Source organism: Physeter macrocephalus, chromosome 19, assembly GCF_002837175.3.
Source record: "Physeter macrocephalus isolate SW-GA chromosome 19, ASM283717v5, whole genome shotgun sequence".
NCBI classification, from domain to species: domain Eukaryota; kingdom Metazoa; phylum Chordata; class Mammalia; order Artiodactyla; family Physeteridae; genus Physeter; species Physeter macrocephalus.
This window is the reverse complement of record NC_041232.1, coordinates 48,631,308-48,658,431: the sequence shown is the minus strand read 5'-3', so window position 1 is coordinate 48,658,431 and position 27,124 is coordinate 48,631,308. Positions and strand designations below refer to the sequence as shown.

The 27,124-nt window shown below is 36.5% G+C and overlaps 1 protein-coding gene across 4 annotated transcripts in view; it reads left to right on the top strand.

Annotated features, from left to right (window-relative positions):
• Positions 1-21,712, top strand: part of RPRD1A (regulation of nuclear pre-mRNA domain containing 1A) — a 77,801-nt gene extending 56,089 nt beyond the window's left edge. For all 4 annotated transcript variants that reach the window (XM_024120806.3, XM_055080402.1, XM_024120807.3 and 1 more), the window contains one exon: positions 18,217-21,712. In XM_024120806.3, coding sequence (XP_023976574.1) covers positions 18,217-18,366 — 150 coding nt within the window. In that variant the 3' untranslated portion in view covers positions 18,367-21,712. The remainder of the gene's footprint in view (positions 1-18,216) is intronic.
• The last annotated feature ends 5,412 nt before the right edge of the window (positions 21,713-27,124 follow it).

Genomic DNA, 27,124 nt, shown 5'->3' with positions numbered 1-27,124 from the left:
TATGGTAATTCTATTTTTAGTTTTTTAAGGAACCTCCATACTGTTCTCCATAGTGGCTGTATCAATTTACATTCCCACCAACAGTGCAGGAGGGTTCCCTTTTCTCCATACCCTCTCCAGCATTTGTTGTTTGTAGATTTCTGATGATGCACATTCTAACCAGCGTGAGGTGATACTTGATTGTAGTTTTGATTTGCATTTCTCTAATAATTAGTGATGTTGATCAGCTTTTCATGTGCTTCTTGGCCATGTGTATGTCTCTTTGGAGAAATGTCTATTTAGGTCTTCTGCCCATTTTTTGATTGGGTTGTTTGTTTTTTTAATATTGAGCTGCATGAGCTGTTTATATATTTTGGAGATTAATCCTTTGTCCATTGATTTGTTTGCAAATAATTTCTCCCATTCTAAGGGCTGTGTTTTCGTCTTGTTTATGGTTTCCTTTGCTGTGCAAAAGCTTTTCATTTTCATTGGGTCCCATTTGTTTATATTTCCATTATTCTGGGAGGTGGGTCAATCTCTCCCTGCTTTTAGATTACTTTTACTAATCCATGGGTTTAGGAATTGTGCAAGTAAATAGGTATTTGATAGTATATGTTTGGTGAAAATAATGGGCTCTGAGAAAGGATCTTAAGGATCATTTCAGTAAGCAAAGTAAATAATTACATAGTGAGTCTTTATATTTTAAGTAAAGCATATTTCAGTTATTTCCAGTAAATAAAATATTTATTACAACATAAATAATGTAGAGCTTTTTTGGCTGCATATGAACTTTTTTCTAGGCTCTGAGGGTTTTTTTTTTTTTTTGGTGGTATATATTTTTGACAGTGTAGCACTGGCATTTTTTTGCTCATGCTAATTTTGGGACTACCTCTAACTTTTTAAACGTCAGCCATTCTTTTTTATTTTTTTTTAATTAAAAAAAAATTAATTTATTTATTTTGGGCTGCATTGGGACTTTGTTGCTGGGCGCCGGCCGGCTTTCTCTAGTTGCGGTGAGCAGGGGCTGCTCTTCGTTGTGGTGCACAGGCTTCTCATTGTGGTAGCTTTTCTTGTTGTGGAGCACAGGCTCTAGGCGCGTGGGCCTCAGTAGTTGTGGCACACGGGGTCAGTAGTTGTGACTCGCAGGCTCTAGAGCACAGGCTCAGTAGTTGTGGCCCACAGGCTTAGTTGCTCCATGGCATGTGGGATCTTCCTGGACCAGGGCTCGAACCCGTGTCCCCTGCATTGGCAGGCGGATTCTTAACCAACTGCGCCACCAGGGAAGTCCACGTCAGCCATTCTGAATCTTGGAGTTGTTTGTCAGATTCTTATGTAATTAATTTTTGAAATGTATATGTTTATATTAATTAATTGAGTCAATGTTTAAGCCTGTAGAGTTATTTTTAAAACTTGACTTTTGTTATTTCTTGTTTTGGTTCTCTTGGCTTTGTTTCTTCTTCAGATTTCTTAAGGATATATTCTAAATTATAGATAAAAATCTTTTTATGTGTTCGAGAGATAAGGCTAAAAACATGCCTGTGGTTAGAAATTTTTCTCCATTAATTGACTTGGTCTTGGATTAGTGAACACATCGAGAGGCAGTTTAGCCTTGTGCTGAAGAGTAGGGACTCTGGAACTGGATTACTTGAGATTAGATTCTGGCTTTACCACTTACTAGCTGAGTGACATTTGGCAAAGCGTTTGACCTCTCTGTACCTCAGTTTCCCTGTCTGTAAAATAGAGATAATAATTACACCTGCTTTATATGGTTATTATGAGATTTAAATGATGCTAAACTGCCCAGCATATAGGAAGTACCTCAGAAGTTTCAGCCCAAAACAAAAAGACTTGGAGGTTTTCTAACTAGTTTATCTTTGTTCTATCATTTAACCGTGAATTTATGTTTTATTTATAGGGATACTCTAAAAAGAGTATAAGATGTCTGCAATGTTTTTATATCTGTAGTCCTCTCAAAAAGCGTTTATAGTCCTCTCAAGAAGTGTTTATATTCCTAGTTATATTCTTAGCATCTCAGTGATTGCAGCTGGATTCCTAAGTTATTTTAAACAATATGTTGAATCATTTTCTAAGGTTCTGACTTAATCTGCACCAGGCCTACCTCTCTGTTGTTTATAGAGTCTACCTCTTTTCAGAATTAGGTACAGTATTTGCTGGTGTGTACCTTCTTGGTAGTTCTTCATGACATCTGAGATGTAATTGTCTCAGAAATCAAGTTGGTCTGAAGTGTTTTTTACCTTTTACCCCAGCGTTCTGGAATGTAATTGATCCTGTTAAGAGACTTGGACTTAACTGAAGTGTGGTGTTCACATTATTTCCTTGCCTGATTTAGATTTTCACTCTGTTCTGTAGAGAAAACAAAAGCAGAATAGATTTCTTTTTACGATGTTAGACTGAGTGGCAGCTTTTCCCACCTCCTAGAACTTATAGAAAAGATTATATATATTAAAATAAAGAAATTATAAAACCTAGTGTAGTCTGTCTTTATCATATAATTATAAAGATGTGTACATCTTATGTTATATATTACATAAATATAAAATATAAAGATATAATGAAGAGAGGGAGATGAAACAGGAAGAGAAATGAAATGGAAGGAGAGAGATGAAATGGGAGGGTTGAGGTGAAATGTAGAGACAAGGAGCTGCACTGTTCAGTAGGTGGCCACTAGCCACAGTGATATTTAAATTAATTACAATTAAATAAAATTTAAATTATCAGCACTAGCCATATTTCAGATGCTTAGTAGACACGTGGCTCTTGGCTACTCTTTTGGATAGTGCAGATGTAGAACATTTCCATTGTCACAGAAAGTTCTGTTCATAATGATTGATAAAGATTGCTTAAAAGATAGATGTAGATAAAGTGGGGAAATTATATTTATTACATATGAGATATGTAATAACTCCACTCTAATAAGAGAAGGAATGCTGTAGGTGCCCCCCTCCCTCAAATGGCAGTCTTCTTAGAAGGTGGATTACTGACAGGAATTGAAGAAATAAACCACATCCTGGCATGTGCCCTCTTAAAGGTGGGAGCATCTCATTTACACAAATGCTCTATGCTCAGAAGTGGAACACGGGGAAGAAGGAGGTTGGAACAACACACAGTGACTAAGGGTGTTGCAGTGGAAACAATCAGGAAGGTCGACTCCTGTGCATTCCCCCCTTCCTGGGCCAGGTAGCAGTGGTGAGGTGTCTGTGTCTTTGTAGGAGCTTGGAACAGGGGAAAAGGGTAGTGTCTCCTCCAGGCTGGTGAAGCCCAGGAGTGATGGGGATCATCTGTATCTGGAAAACCATTCCCTGGGATAATTCATTTTGGATCTTGTCCACTTTACTGACAACCCAAGTAGGTTGTACATACAGTCTAATTACATAAAAATAGTAACATCACTGGAACCATCAAACATTTTTGAAAGGACAGTATGTAAGACAGCAGATTCAGAAGGAAGAACTTTTCCCCTAGGAAATAGTTGATAGAGAATTCAGCACAGTAATGTAAACTACTGAAAATGCCTAAACACCTCAAGATCCTGTCCCATCCCTAACTAGTATTCATCGGAAAACAGGGTGTCCTCACAGCCATGTTATGAAAAGCTCTGTACTGTTTTATTCTGATCAACAAAGGAATGTTTGGGAATTCTAGGCAAGTAAACAAGGAAACAATGTAAGCAATGACATAAAAACCTCAATGGCTATGAAATGAGAGTAGGTGAGAGTGGAACAGTCGAACAAGTGAGATACTTTGTGAGATTTTGAGAAACTAAATTGTGTTGATGAAGTTTAAACGTAGTGTAGTAAGTCAGTGCTCCATTGTTGGCACATGATGCATTCCTAAAAATGTGAATAAAAATAAATTATACTAAATTTTAGCAACAAAAGCATATATTAAGAGGGACAATTTTTGCCCAGAGAGATTTTTTTAAATTACAAACTTCCTTGCTGTAGTTATTGATGTTTTTTAAGCCCCCATGTATTATTTGAGATATAAAGTTAGTAAGGACATAAATTAATTATTAAATATAGACAATGCAATTTAAAAATAATATAGTCAGGAAGAACTGATCTTCAAGTTGAAGGTTTTAGTTTTTATTGAACTGAATATTGCAGTGCTGATTTTGACATTTTGACAGCAGTCTCATCAACTTCAATCTGTCAAGCAAAAGATGTGTAACAATTTGCCATCTTCTCTTGCTTTCTTATGAAATGTAAAGAAGCGTTATCGTCCTCTCTTTGGATTTGTGAAATTCCCTTTACTTTTGGATTACTGGAGTTTTTGATGTTGAATCCCAATTCAGAATAGTAAAATTCTGTTTTCATTATCTTTTAGCATGGAACATACAGCAAGCCAGCCAAAGTCCAGGGAGTATCTGTGTGGCAAGTATTTGCCACTCTTAGCATGTCTGATTTCTATCCTTGTATATTTTTTTGTCTGTTTGTTTGTTTTTATCACAAGTATCAGCACCCACGTACCTCCTCAGACTGCTGTACAAAACTGAAATGCTGGCAGTAGTATCATGATAGGGTAGCTTTGACCTGTTTGCTAACAATGTGTGAAAATCTGAATTTGGTGTCACAAAAGCTGTTTAGGATTATCTGTATATAGTGTATATACATAGTGAGTATTAGGTATACTGTTATATAGTATATATACATTTCACACAAAATGAACTTTGTGTTGTAAATGATAACAGAGTTAAGAGTTTCCTTTGACAGTAGAACTCAGCATGAGGCAAAGGAACAAAAACGGAGGAGAGAAAAAAGGATGGAAAGAAGGAAAACTGGGAAAAAGAAAGAAGATAGGAACAAAGAGTACAGCTTTCTTCACACCTGCCAGAATTTAATGTTGGTTCCCATCCAGCAGCTGGTATTGCCAGATGACTCTTTTTCCTCAGCTCGCTACCTAGACCTGTCCGAGAATTTATCTGTAGGAAGGAGTGGAGCATCTGGATGACCAGTGCTAGTGAGGTAGAGTGACTTTTAGGACGTCAGCTCGGGCTCTGCCTGCTAGATTTCATTCTCTCTGCTGCAATCCCATGTTGTTACTCCTTCTTGACTCATCAGTGAGCACCATTTTCCTTCATTTGAGTGTCTACACTCATAATGAAAACAACAAAAAAAAACTCCTATTCATCAAGAAACCCTGCTCTTGAAGCCTCTAAGAGATGATTAGTTTTTAGATTCCCAGAATTCTTTGGCCTCTTGAATGCAATATCCCAATCCTGCATAAGGGAAACATTTCCATACATTATGTGGGTGAAAAATTACCAGTGCCTAACCTGATACCTGCTATTGCACTTAAACTCCATTGTAAGGGAGATAATTTAAATTTTTATCATAAAATAATAATTGATACTTAGCATTTACTCTGTGTGAAGGTACCATTCTAGGTACTGATCATATTTTTATTTGTGACTATATGAGGTGGATTACTATTATTATACCTGTTTTATGAATGAGAACACTGAGGCACAGAAGTATTAACATTATCTTCAAAGGAAATTTGAAAAATACATTAATTACATTAAAATGAATACATTAAAACCACTTAGCTCCTGATAACACTTCAGTGTATTTCCTTAATCTTATAAAAATCATAGATTAAAAACACCATTGTAAGCATAATTATAAAAAATGTTAAACAGTTGTAGCCATACTGTATGTACAAATTTACATCCAACTCGGTATTTATTTTGGTTAGTCTTCAGTGAGTATGGAGTATGGATTAGAATAATGAACTGAGAATTATGGGTTCTAGAACTTACTGTGTGAACTTGAAGAAATTGTGCAATATCAAGCCCCTTTTTTCAAAATGTAGATAACAAACCTAATGATTTGTGAGATCTATTTAAGTTCTAAAATTCAGTGCTTTTGACTTTTTCCCTATTCCCTTCTTATAGTTAGAAACTTCTGAGTACTTTAGAAATTCATCTTTTGAAAGCAATATGCAGAGTTTAAATTTTTTTCCTTGCCTTTTATTCCTAAAACACTTTCCCATCATAAAAACAATACATGTTTATTATAGAAAATTTGGAAAATACTGAAAAAAAAAACCAGCTCAAAAGTTTACACCAACCTCTGAAAACACTTATTATTAATATTTTAATGTATTTCACACCACTCTGGTTTTTTTGTTTGTTTTAAATAATTGTGTATATTCAGTCTCATCTTTTAAAAAATGTTTGTGAAAGTGATTTTTTAACATTATAGGTGGCTAGCATTTATTGTATCTTTTGTTTCCTTTATTTCAAACAGGGGTGGAACTTTAAAAAAGGTCCATTTATCCACATCGGGATAAATAAGTTGTACTTACTGGATTTACTGAAAGAACTAGGTCCATGTGACAGATTGGGGTTGGGGGGGATATTTACTATCAAGCATATTGGAAGTTATCTATTTACTACAAGTCCTCATCGCCTCTCTAAGTTCATTCCTTCAGTACACCATTGTAATTTATTGGGGGAGTGGTATTTTTGATAGCTATACCTTCTAATTTATCCACTCCTTACTTTTGAAGTAAGATTCATGTTAGAACTAGAATTTATCTTGGTAATTTTGATACCATTACACACATAATATTTGATAAAGTAAAATGTGAACCTCTTAGATAGTTAAATCAGTCAAAATTTTAAGGAGAGCCTTATGTCATTCGCACTAACAATCTCACAGAAAGAATTCTGTCAGGCATAATTTCCTAAAGCAAAAATTCTTTGTAAAGCATCTGCCAAATTTGGTCATGCTTAGATCAGGTTATGGAGAAAGGCACTGCTTCAAAGTAAAGCCAGTTCCATTCTTGGAATCTTTCTAATATCCAGTGATCTTATTCCAATATAAAGTAATAGTCTTGGGTGTTTTTTAGGATTAATGAACTTAATACATTTTAAAATTGAGATAATTTACATACAATGAAAATACACATATATTAACTAGGCAGGTCATTATCAGTAAATTTGATAAATTTTGTTAACTTGTTAGATGCTAAACACATTATGCTACAGTAATGTGCTTTATATTCTAATTCCTAATGAGATTTTAGTTACCTTTGACTTTTGGGACCATAGCTAAATGTGTTCAGTTTCTTTGATTAAAAAGGTGTATTCATGAAACATCAGAAAGATTGCAGAAATATGAGAACATGGCCCTTTTTAACCTTTTTTGAGTTGCCAACAGGTTTGAAAAATGCACACGTGCACAAATTTGCTTACAACTTCAGTTGAATTAGGGCTGCCTCTAATACGCATCTTTGGCTCACAGTTTAATAACCATTGGTCCATAACTAGTGCAAATTGAATGGGAATCAATGTAAATCTTGCATTGCTTTCATTATCACTTTTCTCTGCTTAAAAATTTCTACTGTCAGTTCCTACATTTAGATTCCTCTAAGCTAACTGCATCAACATGATCAGGACCTGGCTTGGCATCACTCCATGGAAGAAAGCAGTGGTCATGTAGCTCTTAGTCAGCATGGTGATATAGCTGTGGTAACGTAAACAGTGTTAAGCCACACTAAGTGTTCAGAATATGGAAAGTACGTTCTATTTTATTGGATGCTGGTTAAACAACAGCCAGATTTATGTATTGAACTCAGGCTGGATTCTGCGTTAGCAAAGGGAATTAACTTACCACAGTGTTTATTCAGAGGCAGAGGCTAGGATGGCAAAGGAAATGGAAACAAAATACATTGGAGAACAGTTGAACAAATGGGGATATCAGAGATCAGACTTGAGGACAGGCATAATTTATGTGCTACCTGTCTTCAGATGAAAGCTATCAGAAGAGAAGAGTTGGGTTTACATAAGAAGGCAGAACCTAGGACCAGTGGATATGTTCCAGGTGACAAGCAAGACCATTCTGGCAATTAGAACTGTCCTAATGTGAAAGGATTACTTAATAAATGTTTCAGCCTCAGCTATCTACATCTACAGCAAACCTTAAATACAGCCCCAGTCCTGGCCAGATTAATGTAAAACCTCACAATAAAAATTTATTTACCTCAGTTTTTATTGCCTGGTAATCACGTTCAGCTTTTGAAAAATTTACAAAGCATGCCAAAAGGCAAGAAACAGCCTGAAGAGACAAAACAAGGATCAGAAACAAATTCTTGTATGACACAAATTCTGGAATCACCAGTTCAGGAATTTAAAATAACTGATTAATATGTTAACAGCTCTAATGAAAAGTAGACACCATTCAAGAACAGATCTAAGTAGAGGTGAACATGCTTAAGAAAGAATCAAAAGCAAATTTTAAATGTTAGAAATAAACACAAATGAAAAGTGCCTTTGATGATCACCTCAGTAGACTGAACACTGCTGAGGAAAAAAATCAATGAGCTTGATAGTAGAAACTTTCCACACTGAAATGCAAAAAGAAAATAGAACAACAACAAGCAACAACCTCCCCTCCCAAAAAAAACAAAAACCAAACACAGCATTCAAGAATTGTGGGACAGTTTGGAAAAGTGTAACATACATGTGCTTGGAATACCAGAAGAACAAATGAAGCAGAAGAAATATTTGAAGTAATAATGGCCAAGAAATTCCAGAGTTAATGACAGACATCAAACCACTGACCCAGGAAACACAGAACAAACACCCGACAGGATATCAAAAAATCTAGTTTGCACTTAGGCGTGTCATATTCAAACTGCAGAAAACGAAAGGCAAAGAGAAAATCTTGAAAAAAAAACAGAGGGAAAAATCATCTTACCTGTAGGCTAAGAATTACAGTGCACTTCTCATTAGAATCACACAAGCAAGAAGGGAGTGGGGTGAAAAGTGTTGAAGGAAAAACACCAACCTAAAATTCTATATCCATTGAAACTTCTTTAAAAGTGAAGGATAAAGTGGTGTTTGCTGTTACTGAAGGTGGTCAAGAAGAGGTTGAATGACAAGGACAAGAGAAATGTTGGGTCTAATGTTTGCCTCACTGTATTCTATATATAAACAACTGGCTCTGGGAGATGGTAGTATATATTCAGCAAACATGTATTTCAGATTTTTGAGGAATGTTACAAACCAGATTCCCTTCTTGGAGCTTCATTCTGGACATGAGCACATTGGAGATTGGAGCAGGGATGTAGCAGAGAAACTATGTGTGCTCCCAAACAGCCCAGAACCTCTGATTTATGGCCTGCCTATTAAAGCCTTGTGTAACAGTGTTCCATGGGACACCCAATGTGGGAAATATCAAATTGGCTGACCTCCATGATCCTGAAATAGTGTGATTCTTTAGTAACTGGGTAATACATACTAAGGGAGTGAGACTAAAAGGTCACACAGAAAATTAAAATAATTTAGGCTAAAAGGTCACACAAAATGAAAATTTATAGAAAGCATAATTAAGTACTTCCTAATTTAAATACCAGACAAGTAGAAAAATTAATTTGTTATATCTCACTTCCTTAAATTCCTTCTTCCCACTTGATTTTGAAGTTACTTACAGATAAATGACCTCAGTTATATGCTGCCTATCAGCTCCCCCTCCCTCTCCAAGGTCAGAACTGATGATTAGTGATAGGTTCAACTTTCCTGGAATATTGGTCATTGGACTAGCCCTTTGCCTTTTCTTGTTTCTTTTCCCTTGTGTCTTCTGTATGTTGCTGCTATTATTATTAGTCCTTTTGTTGTTGTTTTTTCAAGTCTCTAGGCCCATATGCTGTTACTCATGAGAAAATGACAGCTCCTCTCCATTACTGGGGATCCCAGAGATGTTTTAATGGCAGAATTAGACTGCCTAATACAAGTCACAGTTTGTTTCCTAAACGTGTTGGATTTTGAGTTTTAGGGACATAACCGTTAGTCCTGTGACTGTGTTGATCCTATATTTCATGTAAGGTAGATTTCAGTTGGATAACACACTTCTAAAGAATACCCATCCCAATAACAATTCCAAGATACGAGAGGCAGGATAGAATAATGGTTAAGCATGAGGACTCTGAAGCCAGACTGTTTAGGTTTCAAGCTTTTTTGACCCTGTCTGTTGACTTAAGAGGAAGTTTCTTAATTAGTGGTTAATTGTGCTTTAGTTTTATTATCTGTAATGCATGGATAATAAGAGTCTCTACCTATGAAGATTAAGGACCACTTAGAACAGCATTTGGCACTTAGTAAGCACATGAAAATCTTGGTTAGGGTCACACTCAATCTAGAAATGTATAAAGCTTATTTATAACAGTATCTACCCTCATTACAGTTTAGCATTTTTTATTTTTTAAAACCCAGTCGATACCCAGGTAGGCATTAGGTTCCTTGCAGAAAACTAAGTCCCTGAGAAAATATTAAATCTTTCTACTTGTTAATCCAGAAGGCTAGTGAGCCTTCATGGCAATAGAATTATAACTTATTAACAGGTGGGAATTACCTATTTCAAGAATATTTTAGAAGTAAAATCTGCTTTTATTGTAGAATACTTATTTGAGAGAATGATAGTAAGCCCTCAAAGGAACTGCAAGATATAAGACAGTCTGTTAGATGACATTCATTTACACTAAAGTATTTCCCACTAAAAGGTAACTTTTCTGCAGATGGTCAGGGAAAAATGGTTCCATCAGAGATGTGTGGGATAATGTGAAAAGAAATGAGAAAGGATTTGATATTTTACTTTTAAAATATTTTAATTATATATACAATAGTTTTTAACAATTGCAGGACTAGATCCCAAGCTAAGTTTGGGTATTTGTTTTCTAGAAGACAAGTTAGGGCAAACCACTGAGATCTTTACCTGCTTTACACTCTGTTACCTGGAGATGGCAACAGACTTGACTAATCTCCCCGACATCATGGAGTTTCTTGGCCTTCTTTAAGAAAATAAGTGGTATTTTAAAAATATTGATTGATACTTCAATTAACTTTTCCTGTCTAATCTAGCAAAGAGCCCCAACCCCAAGGTAAGCAAAATGAAGTAAATTATGGTGGATCCTGAAAAATGAGAATCAGAGCTTCTAAATAGTTATATTGAAGAAAGTCATTTAAGAAAGACTTGTTAACATTTAAAGAGAGGCAGAAGACGTAATGAAATACATATCAAAGAACAAAACCATTTAGGGGTCTGCAGAAGAACAAATAAAAGGAACCAGGATTATGAAGATTACCATCAGCCTAAGGGGTTCTATAACATGTTCTGAAGATTATGTCTTGATACTATTTTGAATGAAGATAACTAGCTCCACCTTCAACGTTAATTTGTGCTTTTGTGACTCAAGGACCAACTTATTTTATTCTCAAATATGTAGTTACTATGATGACTGATTAAAAATGATGTAACAGGTAAATTTTAAGTAGCCAAAACGGAATCAACCAGATTTCAGACTAAGGATACATACAGTGAGATATAAAGGGAGAAATTAAATTGCTTAGGTACAGCTTGTGGAATACTATGGAAATAAGATATCGTATGGAAATACTACATCACTCTCCATCTTTAAGAAATGCTATTGTGGAGAAAGTCTTTAATGCTAGGATGTCCATGTTTTTTTGGCTGAAAAAATATCCTCATATGTCTTTTAAAACTGGGGGTTGTGCAGCCCATATTGTTATACTTGAAAGGCACCCTAAACATTGATTTCACAAATGAAAAGTGAGAGAGAATGCATTATCAAAGCCTTGTTTTCAGAGCATTCTGGAATCTGGATTACACTCAACTTGATTCCTACAAAAGCTACACAGCTTGCTCGCTAGAATCAGGATTGGGCTCCCTAACTTGATATATTCCTCTTTCTGCTGCAGCAGCTGTCTCTCAGGAAGTGGGTAGGAAGGAAGGGGCTGTAATATGGTAGGCATGATGCTTGAAATTGTTGACCACAACCCTTAATGGCCACTAAAGATGCACATGTGGGTACAGTTGAACTTCTCCCAGTTTTTTTTTTAAGTCAGAGTCATGTATGAAAGAAGAGAGCAGAATTATTAGTAGCATGTGCAAGATAAAGGCAGCCCTTATATATTTAAATTCATATATATAGAGTCATGTATGAAAGAAGAGAGCAGAATTATTAGTAGCATGTGCAAGATAAAGGCAGCCCTTATATATTTAAATTCAGAAATAGTTAAGCTATTTATTTTAAGCAACTGAAATATTAGAACAACTGTATCTGGATCAGTTCTAAAATGAATAAGAACTCCAAATTTTAGGAAATTTATCCTCTTAGCTGTTTTTGGTGCAAGATGGTTCTGATACCATCCCAGAATAATAACTGCAGTTCTATGGCACTTCATAATTTGAAAACTTCCACATTATCTAAGCCTCACAGCCCAATAAAATAGATACCCATATTTTACAAAGGAAGCAGCTGAGGCTTAGATAATCTTAGGGTGCCCTTGCCTAAGGTTACAGGTAGTAAATTGAGGAGGGGGTACTTGTATCCAGATCTTTTGACCTAATGCCCAGGAGAATCGACTGGGGGACCTGTTCACACCCAGTGCTCTGCTGAACACTGTAAGGAATATAGATACAAAGTGTGTTTTCCCCTAATTATGAAAACTCGAAAACAGTATAGTAGTATTTAAGTTCAGAAATAACTTGAATAGTAGCAGATCATAGGAAGTTAGTGTGAAACTAAAGTAGGAAAAGTTTCTATGGCAAAGTTTGGTCTTAAAATAGGTCTTGTAAAATGGAGATTTGGACACAACGTATACTCAGCTGTAAAGAAAAGCATTTCTAGTGGTGGTTCAGATTTCAACCCAGCTCTAACCCACTCTAACTGCACACAAGATAGATAACACCTCCTGATTCATTAATGTTGAAATATAGTCAGACGAGGGTTTGCAGTTTTAGGGTGGTGGTGGTGGTGATACCAGCAAGTAAATTAAGAACAAAAATACAGACCTTGTTGAATGAGGGGGGAATAGTAAGGGAGAAGTAAAATGACTCATGTAAACAGTCAACAGGAAATGAGGTGAAGCATTGGTTCCCAAAGTGGCAGCTGATCTTTCAGCAGAAATTCTGCAGGCCAGAAAGGAGTGGCATGATGCATTTAAAGTGACAAAAGGGAAGAACCTACAACCAAGAATACCCAGCAAGACTCTCATTCAGATTTGATGGAGACATCAAAAGCTTTACAGACAAGTAACAGGTAAAAGATTTCAGCACCACCAAACCAGCTTTACGGCTATTAATGGAACTTCTCTGGGTGAAAAAGAAAAGGCCACAACTAGAAACAAAATTACAGAATGAAAAAGCTCACAGATAAAGGCGAACATACGGTAAAGGTAGGAAATCATACCCAAAGCTAGTAGGGAAGTTAGACAAAAGTAGTAAAATTATCTGTCCACAATAAGGAGGTAAGGGATGCACAAAACAAGATGTAAAATATTATATCAAAAACAGTAATTGTGAGGGGAGGAGAGTACAAATGCAGGATATTTTAAATGCATTTGAAATTAAGAGATCAGCAACTTAGAGCAATCACGTATATATATAGACTGCTATTCCAAAACCTCAAGGTAACCGCAAACCAGAAAATCTATAATAGATATAAACACAAAAAAGAAGAAGGAATCCAAACATAATACTAAAAATAGTCATCAGATCACAGGAGAAGAGAACAAAAGAAGAGAGACCAAAGGGGACCAAAGGGTGGGAGGGATAAATTTGGAATTTGAGATTAACAGGTACAGACTACTATATATAAAATAGATAACAAGGACCTGTATGGCACAGGGAACTATATTCAATATCTTGTAATAACCTATAATGGAAAAGAATCTGTAAAAGAACATATATAGATATATTCTTTAAATATAATATATAACAACCACTTTTGCTGTGCATCTGAAACATTGTAAATCAACTATACTTCAATTAAAAAATAAAAATTAAAAAGTCTTTTAAATACACAGAATAGTCAGAACACTATACCTTTGCAGTAAAAGCAGTTCAGTATTTATTGCTGAGGGAAGGGGCTTAATTTTTTAATGCTTTGGCTTTTCAGCAGTTTTTTTTTTAAATTTAAAATTCAGGTCCTTCCCCTTCTTTGGGGCTGGAACAGAGCTAAATTCTTTTAGGAAAAAGAAAGGTGATTTAGGTTAAAACAAAATAAGTGTTTTGAAAGCTGTTTTTGCAAAATGCAGGTTTAATTAGAAAAGAATGAGAAAACTGAAAGGGACTTATGTAGTGGCCTTACCTATTGATGCGTTTATCAGATTAGACTACCACACCTTTGACTTTCCCTGATACATGCATGCCACTGGATCCACGTTTGTGATTTCTCTTTTATGCTTAGGGTAATTTTTTTGGTTTACTGAGAATAAAAAGAGATATTTCTTTTCTCCCACTCCAGCTTTATTGAAGTAAAATTGGCACATAAAATTGTATATAAAGTCTACGATGGGATGATTTAACACATGTATTTGTGAAATGATTACCACAATCAGGTTAATTAATATATTCATCACTTCACATGGTTACTTTGGTGATGAGAACGCAAGGTCTACTCTCTTAGCAGATTATCAAGTGTACAACACAGTTTTATTAACTATAATCACCATCTGTACATTAGATCCCCAGAGCATATTCATTTTATAACTGAAGGCTTGTACCTTTTGACCAGTATCTCCCCATCTCCCACCCCCCCTCCACTCCCCCTCCACCCCAGTCCCGGTCACCATCATTCTATTCTGTTTCTGTGAGTTCATCTTTTTTTAAGGGTCCACATATAAGTGAGATTATATAGTATTTGTCTTTCTCTGTCTAGCTAATTTCAGTTAGCGTAATGTCATCTAGGTTTGTCCAGGTTGTTGCAAATGACAGAATTTCCTTCATTCTCATAGCTGAATATTCCATTGTGTATATGTACCACACGTCTTTATCCATTCACTTGTTGACAAAGAGTTGGGTTGTTTCCATATCTTGGCTATTGTGAATAATGCTGCGATGAACATGGGAGTGCAGGTATCTCTTCTAGACACTGATTTTGTTTTGAGGTCAGTGTTAGATATTTGTTCTGACACCAGGAGGGCGCTATCTGTTTTATTACCTGTTTCTTTCTCATGCAAAATCTTTGAGTCAGGTCTGTGGAACTAGGAGTGGGAGAGTGGCAAGCTTTTCTTTAAGTGATGCCCCTGCTATAGGAGCTGAGCTGTTGGTGAAGGGAAGGGGTGCAGGAGTCTGTGTTCCTCTTGGCTTGCCTCTTCTTGTGAAGACCACCATCTCCTGAATCGGGGGCAAGGGTTATCCGTGCCCCAGTATTCTCAGCTTCCGCATCTAAGGTAGAGCCTGTGTTTCACGGAGTGGGGCTGAGCAGAAGAAGGGCACCCTCAGGCTCTTAAACTTAAAAATTTTGAACCCTTAATCCTCTTTTTTTTTGTTTACTTGTAAAGTAGCCTTGACTTCCCCCCCTCCCACATTGCTGTATTTTCTCCTATTACCCAACTTTATTTTCTTCATTGTATTTATACTTGAAATAATATTGATATTTATGTTTTTTTTATGCCTCCTTCCCCCTGAAATGTTAGCTTTGTAAAGGCAGGAGATCTCATCTGTTTTGTTTAACACTGTTATCTCCAGTGCTTAATAAATATATACTAGCCATATGCTGGGGACTGCCATCACAACACTCCCAGTCTTGTAGGGCAGAGAGGAGGATTGTAAATAGACAGTCAACAACATTTTTCTAAAGGTGCTGTGAAAGAGGAGAGTGCATTCATGGTGCTGTGATGATTCTGACCTAAGAGAATTACTATCATTATTGTACATCAGAATCAAAACAATATACACATCTTATTGTAAGCATCGTTGCCATAGGAAGCCAACTTGTGGAATCTTGGAGCCTCTTTCTAGACCACTAGTGAAGCAATTGAAAAGTTTTGGGACTATGGCCTGGATCATAGAATTGAGTAGTTAGTCAGGTTTCATCTGGTTTTTTCTTCAGGCTAACATCAAATAGTTAACCAGAGCTACTTAAATCTTTTGTCTTTCAGATGAAAGTCTGCCTGTGACAGTAGCAGAAAGCTTTTGATTACTACTTTTGTTCCTAATTTAGTAAAGCACGATTTTACTCTCTTATGAAAGATAATCGCTCTTCTCACAGGATTATTGAGAGGATTAAACGAGTTCATATTTTAATGCCTGGCATATTATGGGCATTCAATAAATGGCAGCTTTTGATTATGTTTACCAATTTTTTTGTATGCAGTGTTGCCAATTGGTAGAAGGCTTTTATCAATAATTGCCACAGATCCTTTGAATCGAAGGATTAATATAAACCTTAATAATTGAAGTACAGCCTATCTGGATGCTAGAAACTAGAAATTAGGGTGAGCAATAATGACCACTAAAGGCACATAAGACATTTCTCAAAACATCTAGCCTCGAGAGGAGCAGAGAGTAATTACTTTTGAGCATGTTTGAACAGCATCTGGATATGTCATGCTGACCCCAGAGTACTTTAGGTGTTACTTATTAAAGAATGATTTAGTAAGAACAGTGGGATAGATGGAGATATATGTTTGCCCCCCTATCAGCATGTTCTGAGGAAGACACGTGTGCTAAATGAGATGTGTATGGAGATCCGACTGAAAAGTATGCATCTAGAATGAAATACTCTGGTGCTTCTCTTTTGTTTTCCACTCTGAGCTGTTATGCTGAGACCTGCCTGGTGTTCCAGTGTGTCACTGGCAAAGGGGAAAAGGGAACAGGAAAATCTTACCTTGAGGTTATAGATCCCAATTAAACTCTCTTTTACTCAACCTTGATCTTCATGATGGATTAGAAATTCAGGAACAGGCAAACATGGCAAAGATTGACCCCTGTCTTATGTGCCCAAAGCTATCCTAGAACATGTCCAGCTTTCACCCTTGTCTGCTTTGTCTGCCATTGTGCCCAGTTCCCCATGCTTCAGAAGTCTTCTCCTTTCCCCCATTCCCTTAGAGCAGTTGGGATATAGTAATTCTGACAAACTCCTTTCCCCAGGTGTAGTTATTCTTTAAAAGAAGAGGCTCAGTAACACAAAGTTCACTAACTGATTTCATTTTAGACAGAAAAACCGTAGAGAAGTAGCTCACAAGTTGGCTGTGTATTAGCATCCTTTGTGGGAGCTTTTACAAAATTTGAGAGCTCTGGATCCACTGCCAGAGATTCTCATTTAATTGATAGATAGTGAGGCTGGAGTTCTCTTGAAAATTCTGAGTTTCTTCAAAAATTTCCTAGGTGATTCAGTCAGAGTTGAAAAACAGCTAAAGAAGAAGGGCTCTTTGTGGATAGACCTTCTACCCCAGATGAAAGCTTAATCACTCACCTGGTCTGTCTTGTTTGAGATCACCCTTGGTCAGAGGGAAGGAGAGGGTTGTAGGCTTTATAGAGGGAATAATACCCACTTTCTAGGTTCCCCTCTTCACATCCCACCTCTACTAGGTGATGGAGTAAAGAAGGTTCCTCTCTCCTTGTTGAAGTCTGGAAACTTCAGTTAAAAGATATTTCCACTACAGAGAATGGGCTGTTTCCCCCCTAAGCCAAACATGATCTTAATTAGTTTCCAGTCTCTGACTCCTTAGGCTGCTGTTTGCAGGGTTTCCTAACCTTTTTTGTGTGCCATTGTAATCCTTTGGTGATCTGGCGAAGCCTTGGACCCCCTTCTCAAGTTAAATATTTTAAATGTAGAAAATTAAATGCATAGCATTACAATGGAAACAAGTTATATTGAAGTAGAGTTATTGAAATAATAAAACTTGTACAGTAATACATACTTCTTTACTGATAAATTACATGTAGCGGTTGGTCTAATAATTTCAAAGTAGTCATAAATGTAAACAATATTTTAAGATATATGTGAAAAACTGTAAAGTAATATTGAAGCAACTGGTTTCTATTAAACTCACAGATACTGATAATGCTCCTGTGGTCTGCTGCCAACATTCAGAATTGAAAACAGTGCTAAATTTCAGTTTACGTTTGTGAAAATAAATATATACTTTTTCTTATCCGAGCTCCTGTATACCTGAAAATCTTACATGCTGTGGTTAAGTATATTAATATTTTAGTCTTCTTTTTACAAGTGTGAAACAACAGCTTACGATTGTGGGTTTTCATAATAATAATAATAATAATGAGTTTACCTACTTGAGTATTTCCCAAGTCCCTCTTTTGATCCTAAAGCTCACATTATAATCTCGTTATTCAGCATAAACTGAATGTTTTACCAGATTTAATGCAGAGCATTAGCTAGATAAGCTAGATAGCTCTTCTCTGAACTCCTAGAAATGCTAATGAGAGTGGTTTGATGTTACAGGAATACAAGCGCAAGTTAGCCAGAGTTTCCCTGGTACGAAAAGAACTCAGGTCCCGGATCCAGAGCCTGCCGGACTTATCTCGATTGCCCAATGTCACTGGCAGCCACATGCACCTGCCCTTTGCAGGGGACATCTACAGTGAAGATTGATGACCATTCTCTTTCCAGGGCCCAGGACTTTGCAAGAGATGGAGACAGGTTAGGTGGATAGTCCTGTAGTGTTATTTTTGTATATTGTTGAGAGAGTGACATAAACAAAAAGAAATAAGTAATTTATAAAATTGTTTAAAATGTTGGTTTGTTTACTATTTTATTGGTAAGTTAACATGACTTAGTTTCAACAAAGTGAATCTCTGTGTATTAATAAGCTCACAAATAGTGATTATTTTCAAAAGATCTTTTTGTAAATTTTTTTGATTCAGGGCCTTGTGAGAAATTCCATGTGTCTATTTCTTCATGTCTTTTCAAATGATTTTCTTTATTTTCTTCAGTATCTAATCACTGTATAGTATGTAATTCCTAAAGTGTAAGAACTAATCAGGAGTTCGTTGAGAATTTATTATGGTATAGTTAGGACTTGATTGTAGAAGGGACTAAGTGTTCCAACTTAATTTTCACCCTTCTCCCCAACCAAAATATCAGTTCTGTGCCTCTCAATGCCTTTGATTCCTATTTCCTAGAGGTCAGTAATTTAACAGTAAACATGGATGTCATTTTGAGAGTCAGATCAGAACCTCGAGAACTTTTCCACAATAGCACTATAGGGGTTCCATTCCAACTGCCACAGTGTAGAATAAATAAAAGGAGTGTTAAATAGGGACCCCCTTGAATAAACTGTTTATTATTATTTGGATATATTAATATGAAAATGCTTTGGAAATGTTATAAATTTTGACATTGTACCAAGAGAACAACTCTGATTCTAGAACTGATTTCTAGTTGTCAAATCAGGCTCCTTTTAACATAATTGATCCCTTTAACATAAAGCCATCTGTGGGATTAAAAGAAGTGTAAAATAATGATACTTTATTATTCTCCTAGCCATTTAACTTTAAAAACAATAGTATTTTTAGCTTTAATATCTCAAGAACACAATATTCATTAATGTTCAGTAAAGTAGCCTGGAACATTTTTAATGTTTCCTTAAGGTTTTTGAATGACTGTATATTTGGAAATTAAGCAGTGCTACACTACAGGGTAGATCTGGTAAATATTATATTTGTATATTTAGAATTACCAAAACAAATGTACTTTTTTTTTACCTTTTATTTCTAACCCTGTGTGTTAGAGCAGTTGCATGCTCTCCTGCTTTCTCTTTAAATCACATCGTTAAGCTGTGGATTTTGTACTCAGTGATGATTTAGGATGAACATTTTTTTCATTCATTACTTTACATATTAGACATTTTTCTTTTCGCTGTAAGAAGATTCAACTTAGTCAATAAAACATCTTTTAGATCCCACAAGCCAGTTATGTCTCACTAGTCTGAATGGCTTCACTCTTTCTCAGTATTAGAGATTATAGCTAAAATGAATTTATATGTGAAGGAGAAGACAAATATTTATTTTTAGTAGCCAGTAGTTTTGGGAACAGTGCTTTTAACAGTTTGACCTCTCTGAAACAGACACACAGAGAAGTAGTTCCCACATATGGCTTATATTCCAAAGTTTTTTAGTCAACTTTTGGGACTCGGGGCACATTTTTTCACAGGAACGGTAGTAGTTAGATTCCCTGTGAACACTACCACAGAAAGCTCACCCAGGAATCTAATCCACTTAACCATGAAGTACTTAACTTGTAATGTGGTTGACAAATTACTGGTAGTAGATCCTGACCAACATTTGTAATGTCACTAAGAAAATGGTGTGTAGCAGCCAGACTTACACATTGGGGTGTATGTCTGTCTTCTGTACTTCTGTCCCTAGGTGTAGGATATGTAAGAAAAAGATTCAGCATGGCGGTGGAGGGTGTAACCAATGCACAATTATTAAAACCTGGTTATACCTGTTGTAAAAGTATGCCACATAAGTTAATTTTTGTTAAAGTAAGAGCAAAAACTTGTGTATTAATTTATTTTCAGCATCTTGACCTTATTTATGATCTGCTGAACTGTTGATTTATCTATTCAAAATACATTTTTTTCCATTTAAAACTAATTTATAAACTATGTACTCCTGGGAAGATTTGAAACCTATTAGAAGTTTGTTGAAATATTTTCACCATTTAAGATAGACTTCTGACTTAGATACTGATTTTAATGCCAGTATCTGCTCTAAATATTTATGATAAAAACGCATTATTTTTTAAAGAGCTTGATGCGATTTGTGATAAGTGATAGTACTCAACCTGAATCCTACTCCCAATTTCACCCTTTGACCAATCCTCCACAAGCCTTCAGTTGTTGGTTGATTTACTGACTGTAAACACAAATGATATGGTCTGGTTTAGAAGTTATGTTTTCAGCCTTATGATAATTAACATGGTAAGCCTTAGCAGTAAATAGCTTTCCTTTCTAAAAGGGAGACTACATTTTCTCAAGAAATGGGGCTAGCTGGGGGTACTCTAATACCAGATTCTGAATCATGAGCATTTTCTTCACTGTGTACGTGAGGCAAATCATGCATTTTTGAGTGCAGCTTGGCCTGGCCCCTCAAGAGAAAAGCATGTCACCATACTTGCAGTAGGGGTATTTTGCTTTGAATGGATACCATCACTCTTTTCTCCACAAACAGTGCAGAGAGCTGTCTGGAGTGGCAGTTTGAACAGATTCCCTGGCGTTCCCTCTGCCCCTTCCATCATTACAGTAAGTAAAAGAACCACATGGGGGAACCCGGGAGTCTGAGAAAATGAGCTGTGCTTAATAGCCAACCTCCCTTTCTAGGAAAACCAGTCCAGGTGCAGCTATTTTGGTACCTCTTCTCACATGCACTCTGAATCAGGGTTTTTCTGTAAACTCCTTCAGGATCAGCAACAGCTGGGATGACCTTGTCATCTTGATTTGCAAAATTAAAATAACAAACCTAGGTTGTCAGTTGTCACTGTAGATGAGCAACTCATCTATTATCATTATTGAACTGGTTCTGAGAAATCTTTAGAAAGAAAACACTCAAAAGTAAAAATTAATTAGGAAAGTTAGAATGTCCTTTCTGAATTTTCCATTCAAAAAATTTATATTATATGAAATAACATAAAGCTCTATACTGCTTTGTATTCTATTAAGAAGTAGCTCCTAAGATGTAGTCTTGTTTAACAGTTGTTGCACTGTATCAAAGCTTTTTAAAGTGTAAATCCAATTCTTCTCTGTATAGAAAGGGAGCATTGTGTTACTTACTGAATTTATTTATACAGAGCATTGGTTGCCGTCTGTAATTCCAGCCATCCACACATGAGTCTGTTCTGAGGTGGCAGTAGCACACGGGAAGATGAAGTTTCCCTATTTCTTTACCCCTTTTTCTTTGGTGGTATCTGATGACAATATAAGATGTTCTTAATAAAGTTTTACGTTCTTTTTGAGATGTGTAGATTATTTTTGTGAATTTGTTTAATTGGAGGATATGGGGTGGGGAGGGAGACACTGATGGACTGGGAGGGAAACAAAGTACTGGAAGTGTCCAGCAATGTTACTGTGGAGAAACTGCCAAAGGAGATTCTATTTGCTTGGTCAATGGGAACCAAACTTGAGCGAACATCCGAATCACCTGGAGGGCTTATTAAACTATAGGTTGCTGGGCCCCACCCCCAGAGGTTCTGGGATAAGGCCTGATAGTTTACATTTCTAACAATTTGATGCTAATGCCACTGAGTTTAGGGACTACATTTTGACAACCACTGCTCTAGAGTAACTTTCAAGTCCGTGACTTGCTTCATGATTTACAATTCCAGGTAATTTCAGGCAATTCCAAGTAATAAGATAATGAAGTATGGGTTTTACAGTTCCGTATATAGCAGGTTCCTTTGGGCAGAGAACAAGACCATATCTTGTTTTGTGACCTACTGCACAGAATTAGTGCTTTTGAGTGAACAGATTCACTTGGTACCTTGAAATCCCTGGAGTACAGTTCCTCTCACCACATCTTGAATTTAAAGCAGAATTGGAAAATACTAGAAATCTGAGGGAATCTCTAGGGCAGTGTTTGCCAAACTCCTTTCATAAGACTCACTTGGGACATTTGCAAAAAGGGCACATAGCTCCTGAATCAGAATTCTCTGTGATTCTTATCTAGAAAGTCTGGGAGGTCTAGTCCTTAGGCTAGTGCCCCTGGTTCTCCATTCCTGGATGGCCTCTGGTCACTTTATCTGAATCCGGGTGTTTCTCATTCCCATTCTAATTTTCCCCCCTTGCAGCAGTAGGTTTTATATAGTGGGACCTGTATCCAGAGATTCTGTTTCAGAAGATTTGGCATAGATTTGGAAATCTGCATTTTAAACAAGCTACCAAGATGATTCTGATGCAGGTAATTCTTGACTGCACTTTGAGAAACAATGCCCTGCAAAGCAAATTATGGTCTGTGGTAGGTCACGCATTTATGGTACTTACTGTACACCAGGGCTGCTCTAAGCACTTCACGTATCCTTTGTGATAGATGCTCTGATTATTCTAGTTTTACATATGGGGAAGCTAAGACACAGTGTAAATTCTGTGTGACCCTGAGCAAGTCAAATGGTGAAGCTGGTATTCAGACCCAGCTCCAAGTTTGACTCTGAGCCTGTGCTTCTGAACCACTACATAATGCTGCCTGTTATACTGATATGTTGTGTAGCAGCTCCATCATCACCATATCCACATTTTGCATAACATGTGAAGTTATAGTGAAATTATAACATGCAAATATTCAAATTAAAAAGTAACATCTTAGAAGTGTGGTGAAGGAGGGGGGCTTATGAAAAGATACTATGCGCAGTTGTCTTGTGTGTTGTTTTTATTGAGGTAAAATGTATGTAACATAAAATTCACCATTTTAAAGTGTACTCTGGCGTTAAATTCATTGATGATTAACATTGTTGTGCAACCATCACCACCATCCATCTTTAGAACATTTTCATCTTCTCCATTTAAAACTCTACCCATTAAACTATAACTCCCTATCCCTCCAGCCCCTTGCAACCATTTTACTTTCTGTCTCTATGAATTTGACTTCTCCAGGTACCTCATATAAGTGGAATTATAAAATATTTGTTCTTTTGTGCTTGGCTTATTAAACTTAGCATAATCTCCTCTAGGTTCATTCATGTTGTATCATGTGTCAGGATTTCCTTTTTTAAATTAAGTTTCTCACCACAGACATTTTTTTAAAATTAATTAATTTATTTATTTTTGGCTGCGTTGGGTCTTTGTTGCTGTTCGGGCTTTCTTTAGTTGCATCGAGCGGGGCTACTCTTCGTGGCAGTGCGCGGGCCTCTCATTGAGGTGGCTTCTCTTGTTGAGGAGCACGGGCTCTAGGCGCGTGGGCTTCAGTAGTTGAGGCACACGGGCTCAGTAGTTGTGACACGTGGGCTCTAGAGCGCAGACTCAGTAGTTGTGACTCACGGGCTTAGTTGCTCCACGGCATGTGGGATCTTCCTGGACCAGGGCTCGAACCCGTGTCCCCTGCATTGGCAGGCGGATTCTTGACCATTGCGCCACCAGGGAAGCCCTTGAATTTCCCTTTTTAAGGCTCAGTAGTATTCCATTGTATAGATATAGAATGGAATATTTTGTTTATCCAATGGATATTTTGTTTATCCACATTTTGTTTATCCATTCGTCTGTTGATAGACCCTGGATTGCTTCCACCTTTTGACTGTTGTGAATAATACGACTATAAACATGGGTGTACAAATATCTGTGCAAGTCCCTGCTTTGATTTCCAATTGGTTTTTTCAAAGCAATTATTTGTATTCATATCAACGAAATAGAGTTAGGATGAACTATTGATAGGGATAGTCTAGACAACATTTTAATGAATACCTACTATGTTTACGGCATGGTGTTAAATCTTGTGAGATATACAGAGATTATTCAGCTGCATGGCTGCTCTCAAAAAATTTACAATCTAGTGGGAATGGATACAGTAACAATTTTTAGAATTGACCAAAACTTGCTTTTATTTTTAAACTAGCATATTTCTTCCAAGCCAGTGGTTCCATAGGCCAGCATTATTAGCCTCAGCTGGGAACTTCTTTGAAGTGCTGAAGTCTCAGGCTCCAGAACTACTGAATTAGAAAATCTAAGGTTGGGGACCAACAATGTATCTTTTAAACAAGCCCTCTAGGTAATTCTAATGCACACTCAAGTTCCAGGTTTGTTTTGTGTACCACTGTTCTAGGCATCCAACACCTTACCTCAACACTTTATTTTCAAGTATGGGAAAACTTTAGAGGGAATAAAAGGACTTGGTCCAACAAAAGCAATTGTAAAGAAATGTGCTTTTCCTGACAAGCCAAGGAATGCTTTTTATCTGCCTTATTTCTACTCTTAGGAACCCCACTCTGTCCACCCTGGCAAATTTTTCCATATTTTCTTATTTCATTTCTCTGTCTAGTGCATCTCTTGTCATTCTTCTGAGGGTGGTAGAGTGAAGGAGAAACAGTAATGCAGTCTGAGCTCTGACCATCATCTGCCTTATCTAAAAGACTGATTAGCCCTTGGTATAATTATACCACCATAGGTTTAGCCATTTTATTTGCTGAAGTCCCTGTGATTTTATTTCCAACTTGTTGGTTGCCATCAAAAATGAAAACTATTTTACTGCCCTTTTTATAAATGGATCACTGACTAAAATGGAATGACTACAGTGAATTTTAGAATTACACATTTCACATTTGAATTCTATGCATCATGGAAAAGGTAAAAAATTGAAATTTTGAATTAATTTAAATGAAATTGTTGTGCAGAGCCATTAGCTTATTCAGATGTATCTAGAAAAATTCAGTTGTATTGGTATTGTTTAGTTTGGTTGATTGTCTTAAAGTCATATTTCAAATATACAAAGAAATATAGTTTTTAAAATAAAACATGTTTATTTATGGAAATTCAAGTGAAACAAGAAATTCTAAGAGGTTTAAATCATATATTAATACATTATTACATTAGTATTTAGTGTCTCCTTTTTCCAGCTCTTGATATTTATGTTATAAAATCTTGTAATAGGGCTTCCCTGGTGGCGCAGTGGTTGAGAGTCCGCCTGCCGATGCAGGGGACACGGGTTCCTGCCCCGGTCTGGGAAGATCCCACATGCCGCGGAGCGGCTGGGCCCGTGGGCCATGGCCCCTGGGCCTGCACGTCCGGAGCCTGTGCTCCGCAGCGGGAGGGGCCCCAACAGTGAGAGGCTCACGTACCGCAAAAAAAAAAAAAAAAAAAAAAAAAATCTTGTAATACTTTTATGGGATCAAGTTACTAGCAGAGAGCTCACAATGCTATTTGATTCTTAAGGGTCTTTGCATAATTTAGTGTTAACTGCCATAAGGTGGTTGTGGTTTTGGTTGTGATTTTGTGATTTGAACTGTTAGACTGCAGCTGAAGTGTGCTTAACAGAGGGAAATTCAGTTTTCATTCTTCTTTTTGAGCTGATTTTTGAGCTCTGCAGGACCTCGGGCACACTTCATTTCCATGTCCAGTTCCTTGTACCTTTATCTAATTGACAGCTCTTGATACCCTATCCTAGTCAGTGCTTAGCATTCTCCCTGTTAGAGTTGCTAGTCTCTCTCTACCTTGGCTAGCATGAGGAAGAAAGACTAACTTCTTTCTAGTTCCTTTGTCTTTTCTTCCTTGCTTTTATGTCCATTGATGGACAGAGCAATTACAATTGTGGTAAAGTTTTACATCAACAGAATAAAGCTCTTTTTCTAGTTGGGTGTAATTTTCCCACCAGGAACCAATAAAAAGCAAACTACTAATGATGGAGCTTATTGATTGGTTAAAATATAATTTTTTCTTAACCAGCAGGTTTTGCAACATGGCTTAGAACTTTTTTTTTTAAGGCTAGTATGTTTTTCAAAATGCATGACTTAGAAATATTTAAACAGAAAACCTAATTATTTTAATATAGTGGAAGTATTTTTAAGGGCGTTTTTTAAAAGCTCCATATTATTTAAATTAGTCTAAAAATCCTTGTAGTTACACAGTGTAACAATTGGTAATTCAAATAACCCAGGGCAATAGGTATGCAATTTTATTTTTAGATGTTACTTAATCATAGTCATATATGAAACTAAATGTTCACTAGATATATATTTTGCAGCTTAATAATTACCTTTGAATACTTTGATGAGGTTAGATATAATGAAGAGATTTCCCAAGTGCTTGTTTGCTGTCATTTTAGAAATTCTAAACAGTTACTTTCATTATAAAAAGTTAGAGGCAGTGTTAAGCATCATTTGGTTAAAATATTCCTCTATTTCATATTTGTTTTTGAACATTGATTTGGTTTCCATTTTTGTTATATTACTGAGTACATTACATGGATATGATAGCATTCTGTAGGCACTTTATAATTTCTTCGTACTGTAGTAGAAATCACATTTGTTGTTAAAGTATAGTATTAAGGATATATAGACTTGTTTCATTGTATGCCACTTAGTGAAATTGTAATTTGTATTTTATGTCCTCTTAAGAATGCACAGAGTACTTTTCTAAAGGATGAAAACTGTCAGTAATTGTTTGCAGAGGTCTTCAGATTAAAAAAATTAAGCAGTCTTACTTTCTATTTCGAAAGACATACTATCAAGAGCCAGCAAAATTCAGTTAGAGTTGGAACAGCAATTGAAATACATTTCTTTGCTGTCTAGGAAGAAGTTTTTTTTTTTTTTTTTTTTAGGCGGTACGCGGGTCTCTCACTGCTGTGGCCTCTCCCGTTGCGGAGCACAGGCTCTGGACACGCAGGCTCAGCGGCCATGGCTCACGGGCCCAGCCGCTCCGCGGCATGTGGGA